An 18,074-nucleotide genomic window follows, 5' to 3' on the forward strand; every position below is an offset into this window, starting at 1 on the left:
CCTCGGAAGTGTGGAAGAAGCTTTGCCTGTTAGTGTAAAGTCTTGCCACGGCCACACGTGGCTGGCAGTGAAGTTGGGGCTCTGGGTGCCAGGGTGGCCAGAGCTAGAAGCCTGGGGCCGGACAGCACAGTGGCACATGCAGGAGCACAAAGTAAAGGGCCCCGGGGGCTGGGCACTCACTGGATGCTGGGAGCTCACAGGGGAGGAAGCAGCAGTGCTCCGGCATTAACTCTGGGCTCAGAGGTCAATGGAGAAAATCAGGTTTCCCTCCCACCCCTTCCTCCCACTGTCTCCTTGGACTGGCCTCCCCCTGCCTCCCAGCTCGGGGTAACTTGGGTCTCCTGGCAGCTGTGCTGTAGCCCGATGCACGTGTTAAACTTCTTGGTCTGTGATCGTGTAGGGGAAAAAAGACACTTGAATTCAACCGATAGTTTGGACAGGGCTTGTAGTGGGAAGGAAGGTGTGAAATTGTTAGCACCTCATCTGAGCCAGGGGGAGCTGAGTTGCGAAGTGCTGGAATAGCAGGTGAACACGAGAAGCCAAAACGAAAGTAACAGTCAAACCTCTGATCCCTTCAATAATATAAGCAAGAGGCTGAACCAGACAAACCATTGGTAGCTCCCTGCTCCCATTTTCTCCCACGGAACAACACACCAGTCAGGTGTCAGCTGGGTCTGCACAGACATGGCAGTGGTCTCATTGCTAATGGAAGTCCAGACAGGCTCCTGCAAGCTTGCAGACCTGGGGAGTGGGGTGAAAGAGGAGGAGGGCCTAAGAGTGGTAAGAGTACTGAGTCAGAGTGTAGAAATGTCTTCAAGTTTACCCCTTTCCCTCCTAGAAGCAGGTCTCAGCAGAGGCACCTGAGGAAGGCCTCTCCCAGAGCCCCTGACAAAGAGGCACTGGGCTAGGACTGAAGCTGTGAATAAGAGCCTGAGTTCTGGACTGCAAGTCCCACTAGACTGCAGTGCGGCCACTCTGGTCCAGGGAGGCCAGCTTTGTTCCATGGACCTGCCAGGTAAAGCCTTTGTAATTACCTCTGTTCAGGCTTGGGGGGAAAAAAAAAATCACACAGTTTTGGGTTTTGTTTTTTTTTACCAAGGAGTCAGACACCTCAAAAATAACCTCTCACTGAGGCCCTTTGGGCCAATTCAATACATGTATCATGGATCTATTATTTACCTGAACTTTTCCTTCCAATTAAGTGTCACATTCAAGGACTGTCCCTTCCTGGGTGGCCCAGCAGAAATAATACTGAACTCCAGGAGAGAGAATCCACAGCTTCAAAGACTCAATGGCTGCCTAAATTCTCACAGGCCATAGCCAGGTACTGTAATAGAATCAACTGCCTGACAATCACCAAAGACACCTTTGTACAAAAGGAGGAGGTTATTAGTCTGCTACTAAGCTTTGAGACTGAATGCCTCTTTGGTTTGACGTTCTCATTTGGAGGTGGGTCAATTTGGACTTGATGACTAACAAGGTGAAAAGGACAACAAGCCTCCCAAGTCAAAACAAATAGCATATTCAAGGGTGTAGCTGGCCTGGTCCTAGCAGCTTTTGGTACTATGATAAAATGGCAGCCATTCCTTTGGGGGTGAACTTTATGCCCCGCTCTGCCACCTAAAGCAAAGCCGCTGGTTCGGTGGGGCTCTTGACTCACAGACGTTACCTGAACTCCCAGGTCTAGATCCCTGGCTGGCTAAGTTGAAACCCAGTGGGGTGCAATGGGCTGTGGGCGTTCAGCCTCAGCGCCAGCCGGGTAAAACCAGAAGCAGATACGGTCCTTCCTGTCAGTGGCTAGAACTCAAAGCAGTGCTCAAGACTGGCCAGTCCTCCCCTTGACGAAGTTCAGTACATTTTTACTGACTTCTGGATGGCTGCCAATGGCTTGTCTGGTATGCCAGCTGAACACCTATAGGCTGGCGGATTAAAGATACCTCTCTCCGGGCATTAGACTTAATAAACTGCTCAACTTCCGTAACAGTTAAAGAAATGAGTATTACAATTAGATACTTTTTCCTATCATATGGACAAAAATGACGAGTTTAGCAAAATCCAGTATGGGCCAGAGAATGGATGCAAAGCTATTCCAAAACACTGTCAGTGATGTGTAAAATGTTCATCATTCTCAAAGGCAACTTGACTGAAAATGCACATACACCCTGGCTGAATGATTCTATGTATCTATACTGAACAGAAATAATCCAACATGTAAGAGGCAGGTACTAGCATGTTTCTAAAAGTGAGAGTAACCCTCCACGAAGTTTTGCTTGTGCCTCTCTCCCATTACCTACCATTTTATTTCTTTACCATTCCCACCAAACTTTAATATTCAACAATCTATACATACATACCTGTCATCTTTGAATCTCCCCAGGATTCCACTGAAACGTTTTTTTCACCATAACATTAAAACTAATGTCCTGTGACTAATCTTCATCTTTTTCTATCACTATACAGCGGTCAACAGAGATTGAAATTACATTGTCTACCAGGTGCTTTCACATATAATACTGCATAGAGTAGCACAGGACCTCATACAACCCTTTGAAGTAAGTGGTATCAATCCTCTTACAGGTGAGGAAACACACTCAGAGCACCTTGCCTGAGATCACGAACAATAGTTCAGGGAAACACACCCAGAGTATCTAAGAGCCAAGTCCAGTGCTTGTGCTACTAATGGCTGGTCCTGGAACTCTTGTACTCGTGTCCTTTATAGGTATTTCTCTATTACTTAACAAAAGCAAAGAGCAAGATTAATTAGTATCAGGCCTAACATACCCAAAGACCAAGTATTCTTATTACCAACTTTCTAGAAGCATGTAAGAATAAGCTCATCTAAGGATTAAAAAGCATGTGTTCCATTAATTCAAATTCCCACATCTATAGTTACTACTTAGATGGAAACAACCAAGCAAATACTGTTTCGTAGCAATTGGCAGACTTTAATATTCAAGAAAAATTAAGTCCATCATACACATTAAAAATATAGGAAATTTCATGCAGACATGAAGCTTCCAATTCAGCCTTTGTGGCAACTTTTAGAATGAGAATTACATATAAATACAGTACATTTTACAGTTCCCAAACTTCATAATTTTATACTGTGATTTATACAGCTTCTCTATATTTTACATTTCCCATCTTGCTCACTTGATTAAAATACCCTAACCTGCACCGCTTCAGAATATGGGGGGGGTGGGGGGGTGGGGGGGGAAAGCAAGCACAATGACCTATCTCCTCCTGCTTTATGAAAATGAATGAAAACATTTGTATATAGAGCTAATATAAGGAAAAAGAACAAAAATTTTTAAGGCTTACATACTTTAGTAGCTAGGATTACACATAAGAAATACAAAATTAAATCCTCCAGTGACACTTCTATTACTGATTGATACCACAATTTTCAAGTTTAGAATACATTAACTACAAAAGCAAGGAGAAAAAAAAGTGATGCAAATTTGTGTAGAGTATTTGAAAAACAGTAGTCATGATATGAGAAATTAAAAACAAATGAAATAACTGATTGCAGAATTAACTAAAACGTAAGCTATAATTTAGAAATATAAGTAACATTATTAAAGAATAAAACCTGATAGCCAAAATTTTAAGTAATAAAGCCAACTCCCTGCTGTCAACATATTTTTGCCTCTATGAGAAAAACAAGATCATTTGTTCTGATACAAGTAAAAAAGTGAATACCAGTCAGTGAATAAAAGGCCTTTCTACAGTACTCAAAAATAGCATGCATTCCTTTCCTTTCAATGGATTTTTTAAATACTTAGGATCCTTTTAAGCTTTTTTTTCTTAAACAAAACCAAATTTGGATATTTTCCCCCTACCAATTAATTTAAAATTCATTCATGTGGTAGTTAATGAGAATTCTAATAACTGAACATCTGTCAAGTATGGGAGGGGGGGAGACAAAAAAGAGAAATCGTTTTTGGGTTGTTTTTGTTTTTTTTTAACTCAAGAGGCTACAGGCTTCCACAATTTAGCAAGTCAAATAACCTTCACAGGGCCCTTTACTGCATAACAGGACCAAAGGCCACAAGAGCTCCTTACTGTCCACGGAAAAGCTCCTACTAGTAAGATGCCAAACTGCGCAGACTCCCCCAACCTAACTAACAAAAACGGCCTAAAGATTCACAAGTAAGTTTTCCTATTAGAACATGACATTAATCCTACAGCACGTTATTGAAATTAAGTCTATCTAATTCAAATTGCCACAGAGGTCATTTAATGCCATCATAATCACCTGTGAAAATATCCAACAAGAGTACTTCCTTTTCCCAAGAAAGGTTAAAACATGAAATTAGTCATCTCTGCTTTCCAAGCTACTGGAAACAAAATAAACATACAAAAAACACAAAGGAAAACACCCTCCAATAGGAAAGATCTGCTAGAGGTAGAAATTTAAAGCAGCAGATACTGTTTTAACTCCAGCTATCAGGGAACAAAATTGGTGTTAATCTGAAATCACATGAACGGCTGCTTCTTACAATATTGAAGACACAATATTAAATTACTACCATGGGCAGTAATTTATCCCTGAATTTCACATTCAGAATTTCCCCACGGTGATACCATCATGACCGTTTAACTGAAAGAAAAAAAAAAAAAAAGTGCTTGCTTTTGTGATCCAGGTAATTTAAAGAAAAGACATTATTGTAAACATTCACTGACAGACTGTATTCACTTCTAGTTTAAAATCATACATTTCAAATGGTAGATTTTATTCTCATTTCCCCATTTTCCGAGCAGTACCTTGAATAAAGGCTTTTGTGCCTCACTTAAGGGTGTTGAGATCTCGTACATTTCAGAGTGATTCATGATGAGTATGCTTTCAAATAGTGTTCAGTTTAGTGTGCCCAAAAGACAAATTTCTCAGTTACTTGAATGCCTGAATGCATTATACTGGCCTGTGATCTTATTAAATTCAGCATTTCATAAAAATGAATGGTTGATGCTTCTCTAAGTTCAGCTGAGCTAGAAAAAAAATAATTTGAATGATAAGAGGACAGACACACATTCTATGTATGGATTGCTTAGGTCCAACACAAACAAAAGTCCCAATTCCAGATGCTGAATGTGACAGAGGATCCTCAGACTCTTTTAAAAATAACCTGTGCAATGCACACAAAACAGAGATTTGGGGGACTTCAACACTAGTAGTCATTAGTATGGCAGACTGGCAACAGACAGCTTCATGAAGACCACTGGAGATAAAGTTTTTTCTACTGAAAGACAATTCTGGGCTTCAAGGAAAAAGTATACTTGAAGACATTTCCTCCATTTTTACTTCTGTAGTACAAATATGCATGGCATAGTATATTTCTGAAAAAGCAATAGACGTATTAAGAAAATAGACGCTATTTCTAAATTTTGTTAGGAATAAGAAGGCACCACTGATTTGAGGTTGTGTCCTGTCATTGGGATAGTTGATTTTGAGTTGTTTATTTCAGCCTTTGCTCTTATCAAACTTTTTTCTGCTGATACCACTTGAGAACGTTACTGTGGTTTACGGACCACAAACAAGACACATTCATAGTAGTATTTCATCATGGAGAGATCATTCACAGTATATGTTGACAAGACAGATTCTTTTTCCACCTGGAATGCAAACAATAATCATAATGATGATGATGACCATGATGATAACACAGAGTATTTGTGACAGGTGCTATTTTAAACATACTCTGTTTATTAATTCATTTATTACAAACACCCCCTTAAGATTGGCATTATTAGTAATCACACTTTACAAAGAACAGATTGCTCATGGTCACACCACTAATAAGAGCTGGAGCTCTACGTGACTGTGATATATTGCTTCTCTTCATTTTTAAGAACAAATCTGTTGTTTATTTTTTTTAATGAATGAAATGGTTTTAAATAAACACACAACTAAAACACAAGTCAAAGTATCATAAAACCTTATAATCACATGATAAAAAAGACTGAACACTACAGAAGTACACACAGTGAACAATATCACTGCCCTCCCCCCTTCATCTGCTCTTCCAGACGCTAGTCAGCTTGGTATCTCCCCGTCTACCAGGGCCGATATTGTGATAATGGTAAACTGCCATGTACTGAAAGCAGACTGATGACACCAGGGATTATAGTTTTCCATTTACTTACACATTATGCCAAATCCTAATAATTCTAAAAGCTAAGTATTATTTTCACTTTATGGATGAGAAAACAAAGAGATTAAGAGGTAAAGCCAGGAACTCATAACAGTCCCATTCCTGTCTAAGAGCACTGGAAGTGAAACTTGATTCCATCCTCACCTCCACCTGGAATCCATACTGCAGAACGACATTTTTTATATCTTCATAGCTCAATTCTATGGAAAGTTCATTTGCCAAATTTTCAAAGTGGTACAGCAGAGGACCTACGGTTTAAAGATACTATGAATGTATTACTTAAATATAAACATGCACTAGTTGCTGTGTTAGAACTGCAAGTTGAATTATAAGATAGGTAGTATAAGAAACAAACATAAAAGGGAGAAGAGAACCTTTACATTTGCCAAGGGCATGTGTCCGGACCCCTGAAACTTTGGCCCATTCAAGTGCTGGGCCCACACTCGTGGGGAGGGAGTCCCTCTGGTGCACCAGGGTTGCACTGTGATTCTCCACATATGAGCCTTACACCTGGAACTCTTAAATCACTGAAGGAGCAACTGGATCAGAGAATGCGAAGTCCCTAAATTCCAAAGGTATACTGTAATTATAATTCTTTAAGTAAATGCACAGCTGCAGCTACAAACTGGTATCATGTGAAAAGAGAAGGGTCCTCAAGCTAGCCTAGGTCTAAGAGAGGGTCTGGGGATGGTGGGAATTTATAGGCAAGGCTTCCTAGAAGGAAGACATGACACCAGAGCTGGCTTTTTGAGGGCACAACTCACATCCCAGCTCTAACAGTTACTAATGGTGTGCCTGTGGGCAAGTCACTAGCTCTGCTCCATCTAATATGACTTCAGTGTGAGGTAACATGCAATACACCTGGCAGAGAGAAGGCATTCAGTACATGATAGCAATCACAGCTTTTTAAAATGACATTCCCCCTCTGCTATTCTCTCATTCCACGTATCCAGGGAACTATCATCTGACTCAAACCAGAGTCTCCAATCTTTCAATCGCTCACATTCTGCCCAATTCATCATCAGCCTCATCCAGGCAACACTATCATTCAACAGTTACTTCAGGACTAATCTAAACAATCTTCTCTTTACCTTTCATTGGGTTAACTACAGATCCAGTGCCCATCTCACCACTCCTACCCCTCATACAATGTGCTAATCACAGGAAGTAAGCGTAACAACAGGACAGTTTCTCCTCCCAAAAGGCTCACCACTCTGTGGAACATACGAACAGTTAAAACATTCTTCTTCCTCTCTTTTTTACCCTACATAAACCACTAGGAAAAATGACTATCAATATATACGTTAGTACTCTTTTTAGAAGAAAACAATGGTTCGCCATCAAACTATTCTGCCAAGCTTAATTTCCTGTTAGTTTTATTAGTACTACTAAAAATGACAGTAGCTGCCATTTATTGAGCACTGCTGTGTCCTAGACCATCCCGAGGCCTTTGAAGCCTTGTTATAAACATGAAGAGCCTCAGAGCAATCTGCCCGGCTCTAAAGTGTATGATGTTCCTGCTCCATTATTTTAAGAGCCTCCAGCATTATTGTCTTCTTATGTCTAAATAAACACTCCAATGATTCTTACACACTATGGTCATATTGTACCTCTATACTCATGTTGTGTTCCACCTAGAAGGCTCTAACTCCCCAACTCAAGCTTTAGCCATGCTCCAAAACCTTGCTGAAATCAAGTTTAAAAAAAAATTTTTTTTTAAAGATTTTATTTATTTAACAGAGAGACAGACAGGGAACACAAGCAGGGGCAGAGGGACAGGGAGAAGCAGGCTCCCCGCAGAGCAAGGAGCCCGATGCGGGGCTCGATCCCAAGACCCTGAGATCATGACCTGAGCCGAAGGCAGACGCCCAACGACTGAGCCACCCAGGTGCCCCTGAAATGAAGTTTTAACATAATCCACCCAAGTTTCCAGCCCTATTGCTCACTCTCTTAATATAGCCTACTTTAAAATTCATGTAATGTAGTATGGCATTGCTCACTGATTATTTTTCATGTAATCTGCACTTTTAACCAGATTACAAGCTACATGAGTAAAGGAACACATCTTCAGTTTCTTGTGAGTCCACCAAAATGCCCAGCATGCAGTGTACAGTTAGGCATCTGTAATTTTACCACCCAAATATAACCATTACAGTTGTATATTTTTTACAGTCTATTACAGATGGTACTTCGACAAATATCTTTGTGCATATTTTAGCCTTCTACAAGTATAACCAATCTAACATTTCTACATACCATTCTCTATTAAAAAGAACCAGGGGGGGCGCCTGGGTGGCTCAGTCGTTAAGCGTCTGCCTTCGGCTCAGGTCATGATCCCAGGGTCCTGGGATCGAGCCCTGCATCGGGCTCCCTGCTCTGCGGGAAGCCTGCTTCTCCCTCTCCCACTCCCCCTGCTTGTGTTCCCTCTCTTGCTGTGTCTCTGTCAAATAAATAAGTAAAATCTTAAAAAAAAAAAAAAAAAAAAAAGGAACCAGGGATCCTTGGGGGGCAGGGGAGAACGGCTGCTCTCAGGGCCTGGCAGAGAGAGTACAAGAGCTTGGAGCACTGGTGGTGCCAGAAAGGAGGCACTCAAACGGGGACAGGGACATGTCAAATGGACAAAGGAGAAGGGGGCCCCACGTGCCAAATCTGGGACAAGTTAATTTACACCATTTATCTCCTTAAGGTTCTAACAATTCCAGTTAAGAGACAGATTGTTATATTGGAGAACAAAAGGTAACTAGGCTGTTTTTAAAACACATCTAAAACAAAGATATAGAAAGGATTTAAGATGCAGAAAAAGATACACATTAACTAGAAGAAAGCTTGTGGTAGCTATCTTGAAATGCCCACTTAAAGAAACATGGCTTGTGAGTGCTCCGCGTGCTTGCCGCAGCCGTCGCCTCCGCTGCGACCAAGATGGCAGGGAGACTCGCCACCTTCCTCAAGGATGCCTGGGCCAAGGAGCCGGTGCTGGTCCTGTCCTTCACCATCGGGGGCCTTGCTCTAATTCTGCCCACCCTCAGCCCCTTCACCAAATATGCCACCATGATCAACCAGGCCACGCCCTACAACTATCCAGTGCCCCTCCGAGATGATGGGAACATGCCCGACGTGCCCAGCCACCCCCAGGACCCCCAGGGCCCAAGCTTGGAGTGGCTGAAGAACTTGTGAGCACCCCCGGTGACATGGAGGAGGCCCCTCCCCTGAGCCAATAAAATGTGAAAAGCGACCCCAGAAAAAAAAAAAGAAAAAGAAACACGGCTTGCAATTGTTCGAAACAAAAAAGCTGGCACTCAAACCTCAGCAAAAAGTTTTACGGCTGGGTAGGGAGCTCTCGTGGGTGCAGGTCGCAGGGGTGGGGGGGGGGGTGGTCACCGTCCGCTCATTTTCCAATCTCTTTCTTTTCTGTCCTACATCTCACCCTCACTCTCTACTAGGTCATGTCTTCATAAATTGTATTCTTTCCCATTCACTTTTTCCAGTAAATTAAACTTCTGGTCTTTGCCTGAGCATGGAGTAGGCATCTTGGTTACTTGGTTACATAGGGGTCAAGATCTTCAACTTCTGTTTTTCCCCATATAGTCACTCATATTCCAGAATTATTCCAGGTCCTCCATACAGCCAGTTGTTTTCCAGGGTTACTGCAGGTCAACCGGCTCTGTTCACACTGGGTTTTTTGCAAAACTTACCCAGCTACCCCATCTGAAAAAATGCTACATTTTGTTGTCTCCTGATGACCTCCCTGCCATTTTCTGACATTATTTTAGACCCTTTTTATATTTTTACAACCAACGTAACAAGGTCTCAGTGTGTAAAGGAGACAATGTGTCCGTTATCTACCTTTTACAGGAAACCTCTCATGTTTCAAAAAATATCCAGCTTTAGAATGCTTGAAAACTTGTTAGGACTCATTACACTTTATAAAGCTCTCCTTTGGTACTTGTGAGATGATAGAACATATACACACTGGTCTCTGGCACCGGGCTCCTGAAACCCTTGTAATTTCCTAAGTGATAAGAACACTAGGCGCATCTTTTGTTCAAATATTAGGTCCCTGCCACAGGGCTCCTGGACGGCTACTGGATGAGGCCTAGTCACCAAAAAGACCAAGCCATGATTAGAAGCTTGGATTTTCAGCCCTGCCCCACTATTCTCTTAAGAAAGGGAGAAGGGCTTAAAAATGGAATGAGTGATCATGCCTACATGATGAAGCCTCCATAAAATCCCAAAAGCACGGAGTTCAGAGAGCTACTGGGATGAACATGTGGAGGTGCTGGGAGAGTGGCAACACCAGGACAGAGCATGGAAGCTCCACACCCCTTCCCAGATCCTCTGCCATACGCATCTCTCCCATCTGCATGTTCACGTGGATCCTTCATATCCTTTAATAAAATGGTCAACCTATGTGTTTCCCTAAGGTCCATGAGTCACTCATGCAATCAAACCCAAAGAGGGGGTTACTGGAACCTCCAATCTGCAGCCTATAGATCTAGAGCTGGTCAGAAGCACAAGTGACAGTTTGTGACTAGCGTGTGAAGTTGTGGGAGTGAAAGGAGAGGGTCCTGTGAGACTGCACCCTTCACCTGTGGTATCTCACAGTATCTCCAGGTAGACAGTATCAGGAGTTAAAGTGTAGGGCACCCAGCTGGTATCACAGAGAATTGCTTGTTGTAGAGGAAAAAACCCCCATTTGGTGACTAGACGACGTGTCTGAGTGTTTTATTATATGAGGAATAAAGGAGACACACAGGGAAGAACTGGGTTTTTCCCCACATAGGAAGGAAAAAACTGCGGGTCTTTCTTTTTCGTACTTTAAGCTGTTTATTCTTCCAGATGAAGTTAGGTTCCGTCTGCTAATTGCCTGCCCTCCACTACTGGACTAGAAACTCATCAGTGCATGCACATGCACCCACACACAGGTTGTACAATAAATTACACATACATGGGTTTAAGGGTCACCACGAAAAACTGAAGAACAGGATGCACAGGCACTTTTCTACATTTTGCTAAATCATAGCCTTTCCCAAAGGACACAGGGAAACGGTTCTCTTAAAAAGCTCACTCTCACTAGCTTTCCCTAACCTGAGGAATATTAGAATACTTCAGATCCCCCTTAAAGAGGTTTTTAAATTAACAATATTCCCACTTGTGATTTCATAGAATATAGACAATATCTTCACTGTAATTTAACTTCCAATGTAGCTTTTCAGTATTCCATCATGGCTAGCAGGGACCGTTCTCATTCTCTATGAATATAGTGACGTTACGGTCTTGTGTCAGCATGGTTAGGGTGAAATCAACCCCCAGGGGCTGATGCACTCTCAGTTTACAGATAAAATTATCTTTCCAGGTCCATCTGACTGACGCCAAAACCATGGGAATGTTACGAATTTACTAAAAGAAATGCCACTTTGTCCTGTCTCCTGGCAGCCAGTCTTCTGTGTCATCTTAACATTACTCTGCTTCCACCTTCAAATTTTGAAACAATACACTCATACACAGAAGTTAATGAAGAGCCACTGGTTGTCAGGCTCTGCAGGAGGTAAAGAGCGAGCATTAGCTTCCAGCCCTCACTGAGCTCAGAGACTACTAGAGAAAACAAAAACATATGGGTGGCAACACTATGTTGTGTTAAATGCTCACGGATTCTGCGAGAATATAAAAGAGGAATACAACAAACATTTATTCCAGCCTTTTCGAAAGGATCACCTCAGCTGAGTGTTAAGAGCACCCAGGAAAAAGCCAACATGAGAACAGAGGGAAAAGAGAAAGGGCATCTGCAGTCAGGGCTGGGGCAGTGACAAAACAGAAATAATGAAGCTAAGACACAAAGATCACAAAGGGCACTATGCCCAACCCTGAAGAGTTTCGGGTATCTAGAAAGCTAGAATTTTATGTAGGGAGTGTGTTAGGAGGATCATTCTAGTGGTAACATACGGAGGACTAAAAGAGGCACAGAGGGTTGGAGACAACTTGAAGGTGGGGCTACCCCAATGGAACGGATGCAGTAATCCGGGCAAGCAGTGATGAGGGCCTAAACTAAGGAATTAGCATGAGGTTGGAACAATGGTTCTCAAATGGGTTGATTTTGCGTCTCCATCATCACAACTGGGTGGTCCTGCTGCAATCGAATAAGCAGAAGCCAGGAATGCTGCTCACCATTCCACAGTGAGCAGGACAACCCTCCTTCTCCATACCCTTCACATGAAGAACAATCCAGCCCCATATGTCAACGGTGCCACTGCTGAGAAACCCTGGGACAGAAGGAAATTCAAGACCTACGGAGAAGCTTTAGGAGACATGCCTTGTGGACTGATTGCGTGCAGATGGTGAGGAAGAAGAGGGGTAAAGGAGGACGCACAGGTTTCTGGTTGGGGGAATCTGCGTCAACGATGGATCAGAAAAGACAAGGGGTTTTTCCTGGATTTTGAAGTATCCAAGTTGGTACATAGTGGCTTGGACCATAACAGATAGTTGGACCAGAGATACAGAATGGGAAATGAAAGAATAGGAGGAGCCGCGATAGGAATTACATGGAGTAAAGGATGTGCACATGGCATGAAAAGTAAGAACACTCTTCTGAGCAGATACCCAGAGCGCACCAGTCTAAGAGAATCGTCATTTTTAAAATTCTTCAGCTTATACATGTAAAGAATTTTATTTGGAAAGTACTAACCTTCCAAATAACTATTTTTAAGGACTATGCTTCTCCATTATTCCAATGCTCAGAATTGTTTTGGAACTCTGTTGTATGAAGAGTAGAAGCTCTCCTAAATTGACCTTCCCCCCTAACCCAAGTGCCCTATTACCTCATGCCTGGGACAGATCACAGCGCGGCCCAGCGTGTCTGCTCTTATCAAACAGTAGGCTTATGAAGAGCCAATTTTATTTGTTCCAGGCAGTTATAATTACTGTTATTACATAACTGAATAAAATATTAATAAACCAAATGAAATAGAAGTTCAAACAGAAAAGTTGTTTCTGTGAAAGTTAACGCTTTGGAAATACATGAAACCTTACCATGACTCAGTAATTGGAGTCAGAAATATTAATCACATAATTAACATGAACTGTTAGGCTCAGGATGAGCCTGCAGAATTATCTGGTTAGGCATTAAAGGGGTTGGATCTGAGCTGTGAGCCTGTCTCTGCCATATATATAAGCTCCGGGACGCCCCTGCTAGTTACTTACAGCGAGATTCAGACTCACCAACTATAAAAATACCATCTCAACATAGGGTTGTTTTGAGATTCAGTAAGGTATTTGCTCACCCACAGCGGTAATGCAGTTGACCCTTGAACATCACAGGTTCGAACTACACAGGTCTGCTTCTACACGTTTTGTTTTGTTGATAAAAATACAGCACAGTACTGTCAATGTATTTTCTCTTCCTTATGATTTTCTTAGTAACATTCCTTTCTCTAGCTTACTTTACTTTACTGCAAGAATACAGTATATAATACATGTAGTAAATAAAATACACACTAATTGTTTATGTTATCAGTAGGCTTCTGGTCAACAGCAGGTTAACAGTAGTTAGTTTTGGGGGAGTCAAAAGTTATACAGATTTTTGACTGTGCAGGCCCACACTGTTAAAGGGTCAACTGTATCACATTTCAATCATTCCTTGGGAAATTTTTAAAGAAACTTACTTTAAAGAAGTGACTCCTTTGAAAGAGGACCTAAGGTTTGGGATAACTTTCATATTACGGTTGCATTTTACAGCCACTCTCATCTGTCCCGTGAAATTCTAGAGAGAAGTTTGAAAAGATCTATTTCTACCTCTAGTCTTAGTCCTAATGGCAAAATCTGCGGTGAAGTCCAATCATTTAAAAAAGAGCACGTGACAGAACCCAACAACAAGACTAGACTAATCCTGAAGGCCACGGACTCCAACAATGTGTTATCTCTTGGGGCTTCCACTGCTTTGAGAGGAACTCCACGCTAACTGGGATACAGTCTAACGGAAAGGATACAACATAACTATCACCTTTGTGAACATTTGGTACCCTAAAGTTACCAAAGAGAGGATAGCTATAAGTACTCAGATTCATGTGTAAGATTCTAATAAACACTGAGGAACTTACCTAGATTTATCCAAATTCCACCTGGCTTGAGTATTTTCCATATTGTGTCAATATAATCAATGACATTGTGAGCTGTGTCTATGAAGAAACAGGTAGCAATACAGTCCCAGGTATCTATTCAAGGAAAACCACATTACTACATTCATTACGTTATATTTCCTTTCCTTTTAATTACTTCTACAAATGTTACCTCTTACAGATTATGAATATTTCATTTAACTGGAGGAATACAGAAGCTAAACTTCCAATCAACAAGGTAATTAGGGTAACTAAGCAATCATTTATGACATGCTTCACAGTTCATGAAAGTTTTTACTAATAATTTGATAATCACTTTGGAAACCATTTTTTTTTAATATTTTATTTTATTTTTTTATTCTTATGTTAATCCCCATACATTACATCATTAGTTTTAGATGAAGTGTTCCATGATTCATTGTTTGTGCATAACACCCAGTGCTCCATGCAGAATGTGCCCTCCTCAATACCCACCACCAGGCTGACCCAACCTCCCACCCCCCTCCCCTCTAGAACCCTGTTTGTTTTTCAGAGTCCATCGCTCTCATGGTTCGTCTACCCCTCCGATTTCCCCCGCTTCATTCTTCCCCTCCTGCTACCTTCTTCTTCTTCTTCTTTTTTTTTTTTTTCTTAACATATATTGCATTATTTGTTTCAGAGGTACAGATCTGAGATTCAACAGTCTTGCACGATTCACAGCGCTTACCAGAGCACATACCCTCCCCAGTGTCTATCACCCAGTCACCCCATCCCTCCCACCCCACCCCCCACTCCAACAACACTCAGTTTGTGGAAACCATTTTTGATAGCCTATATAACTAGGTATCTTTACCAAATGGTACTTGTAAGAGTTTTGTTTATGATCTACTCAATGTCTAGCCTTCATTTCAAATTGGTTAAGATGATGTAATTGTCATTTGAATTTTAAACTGTGTTTTAAGCCACTGTTAATCGCCAATTCTGGCAAGTTTCAGAAAGGCTGTATGCACTTGTTGCCAAGTGAGAAACAAACGGCATAGAAATACTTAAACCGTTCACCAGTATTTCAGAGAATCAGCAGTGGAAAAGGGGAACGAGGCTGTCAGTGCCCCGTGGAGGCCGTCGCAGGGCACAATCCAGGGACAGAGGCTGGATTCTACAAATCTCGGTGCCATAAAGGCACTGATCCCACCGAGGATGACCTTCACCATCTGCTCTCTCAAGCCCTGCTACACAAGGTCACCTGTACTCGCCTAAGTGACTGTTTTCCATTATGTCACCTCTCTTTTGAGAACTTTCTCTCTATCCTATCCCCAGCACTTAACATTTTCCATCTGTTTCTACCTTCGGAATACAGGTTTTCCCAGTGTCAGAGTTCAGGGGAAAATAAACAAAAACTTGACTAAATCTTGTTACTCCCCGCTCGAGTCCCTCCAATGGCTTCCCACCTCTCTGAGTACAATCAAAGTCAGCCTCACCAAACCCTCCCCAACCTGACCTCCCACCACTGCACCCACTGCTCACTACACCCCAGCCAAAGTGGCTTCCTGCTCTTCCTTGAGCAGAACAAGCATCCTCCCCACACTGAATCGTTCTTCCCTCACCATTGCTTCTGTCTGCAACATTTCCCCCCCAAATATCTAATGGTTTGCCTCTTCACTTTTTCAAGGTTCTCTGCTCAACTTTTTTTTTAAAGTTCTGCTTAGAGAGCCTTCCCTGATAACTCTATAAATAGCAGCCTCTCCCCAGTCACTCTGTATCCCTGTTACCCTGCCTTAGTATTCTTCCTCAGAATTTTAAATTTGTTATTGCCCCTCTCTGCCTATTGGAACACAGATTCCCTGTGGACCAGGAACTTTGCTTTGCTCACTGCTCTTTCCCATGCCTAGAACATACCTGGGACTTAGCAGGTGCTCAAATAAATTTGTTGAATGAATGATCTTGCTGACCTCTTAGGATACTATTTTTCTTCTTCCTTTTACTAAAGCTAATCTACTCCCCCCACCACCACCCCTCTCTCCATTACCATCTCCCTTTCTCTAATGCTAGCTCAAACTTCAACAGTTTGCCAAGATGAAGTCCCAACTTCATAGCCTGATTTTAAAGGTCTTCTATAATCTGGAACCAACCTACTTTTCTGGCCATATCTCCCATTAAACTACCAAACCAACCTCTCTTTTCCTTCCAGTCAGGCTATCCCACCATCCCTGATTACCTTATTCATTTATATCTTCCTACCTCTGCCTCCCTCTTCCTTTTTTTGGATTTTTATTTATTTATTTGACAGAGAGAGACAGTGAGTGAGTGTGCACAAGCAGGGGGACCAGCAGAGGGAGAGGGAGAAGCAGGCTCTCAGCTGAGCAGGGAGCCTGATGCAGGACTCGACCCCAGGACCCTGGGATAATGACCTGAGTTGAAGGCAGACACTTAACTGACTGAGCCACCCAGGCGCTCCTGCCTCCCTATTCTTGAAGTCACAGCCTTCTCTCTACAAAGATCTCCTTTCCCACACTATAATCTTTTACCTTTATTATATTCATTATTCATGAACTTTTTTCACATGTGTCTTATATTAATAGACCCAACAGATTCTATATTTCTTAATGGTGGGACCTTAAACTTCTTTATATTTCCCATCATTCCCTTATAGAGGACTTTGAAAATATCCTAACTTGCCACTGAAGTATATCTTATATTCTGCTATCAAAACGAATGACCAACACTTTGGCTTAGTATAAAATTAGCTCATTAAATTTAGAATAAAGAACAAGAACTTTTAAATGCTTGTTTTGGACTTACTGCATTCTGAGTAGATCTCCTGAAAATCTCCTGCTGTCATAGAAAAATTAGAACCAGGAGGAAGACTGTGGGGATCAACATCAGGGAAAAAGATAGGTCGAATCTGATCAGCTGACCTCCGGTTATTGCTAAACTGATGGATCCAGGGATAAAGCTTATATTTATTAATTTCAGAACATCTGCAAAATATGAGCACAAAATTCAGTGTTAACTAAAAATTTTACCAAGAAAATCTACTTTAAATACTAAAATATAATCTGAAGATTTACTTATGTAATTCATTAATACTTAAGGTGTTACCACTACATCCCAACCAATTATCTGAAAATGCACATATACACATATGTAGATGAGTAACCAATCATGAATTAAAAGACAGGAAAAAAATTAAAGTAACTTCAGAGATATAAATGTGTTGTTCATTCACATTTTAAAAAAATGTATTTCCAAACTTCCAAACTTCAAACTGAAAAACAGACCACCTCTTTTCTCAAAAAAGTGGTATGGGTTTTGTTTGCTACCCAACTATTCTCATTCTCTCCGTTTTACCTTCTCACCATTCCCTAAGCCATACTGGACAACATATTATTTAAACAAGGCAGCTAGTTATTTTTTCCAATGCACCTCTTCTGGCTTTAAAAATAACAACTCTTTTCCACTATTTTCTAAAAGAGGCCACAGAAATTCTGAGAGATGTTTCCAACTCAATCATATGAGCATACTTGGCCATTTTATAAGAATTTGATTAAGGGGAAAAGTTATGATTGCTACACTGCACTTATTCCACTGAAGAAACAAAGGGGTGAAGAAGTTCAAGGAACAATGAGAAAATACTCCTTCCTGGATCATCCAAAGTCTTGAAATTCTGCACAGGGAGCATTTCAGTTTCATGGGATGTCCCATCATTTTCTAAAAAGTCATTTATCCATCCTGTTTCAACATTCTGTTAACTAAGAACTAATTACAAGTGGTAATTTGTATAAGCAACTTGATTTTAATATAAGAAACACTTATGATTACATATCATAATTAAACA

At 41.4% G+C, this 18,074-nt stretch overlaps 2 protein-coding genes across 3 annotated transcripts in view; one reads left to right on the top strand and one right to left on the bottom strand.

Moving 5' to 3' along the window:
* Nucleotides 1-2,921: 2,921 nt before the first annotated feature.
* CARNMT1 (carnosine N-methyltransferase 1) overlaps nt 2,922-18,074 on the bottom strand; it is a 65,896-nt gene continuing 50,743 nt past the window's right edge. For both annotated transcript variants that reach the window (XM_045882258.3, XM_045882259.3), the window contains 4 exons: nt 17,039-17,217; nt 14,243-14,356; nt 6,297-6,400; nt 2,922-5,613 (listed from right to left, as the gene is read on the bottom strand). In XM_045882258.3, the coding sequence (XP_045738214.1) occupies nt 5,512-5,613; nt 6,297-6,400; nt 14,243-14,356; nt 17,039-17,217 (499 nt within the window). In that variant the 3' untranslated portion in view covers nt 2,922-5,511. The remainder of the gene's footprint in view (nt 5,614-6,296; nt 6,401-14,242; nt 14,357-17,038; nt 17,218-18,074) is intronic.
* On the top strand, nt 8,673-9,478 carry LOC123849565 (NADH dehydrogenase [ubiquinone] 1 alpha subcomplex subunit 3-like). Its single transcript, XM_045882265.3, has one exon. It carries the CDS (start codon nt 9,072-9,074, stop codon nt 9,324-9,326), a length of 255 nt encoding a protein of 84 aa, XP_045738221.1. The 5' UTR covers nt 8,673-9,071; the 3' UTR covers nt 9,327-9,478.

The sequence above is a fragment of the Mirounga angustirostris genome, unplaced genomic scaffold (genome assembly GCF_029215605.1).
Source record: "Mirounga angustirostris isolate CCGP_5_RB_7025 unplaced genomic scaffold, mMirAng1.0.hap1 SCAF_15, whole genome shotgun sequence".
Classification (NCBI taxonomy): domain Eukaryota; kingdom Metazoa; phylum Chordata; class Mammalia; order Carnivora; family Phocidae; genus Mirounga; species Mirounga angustirostris.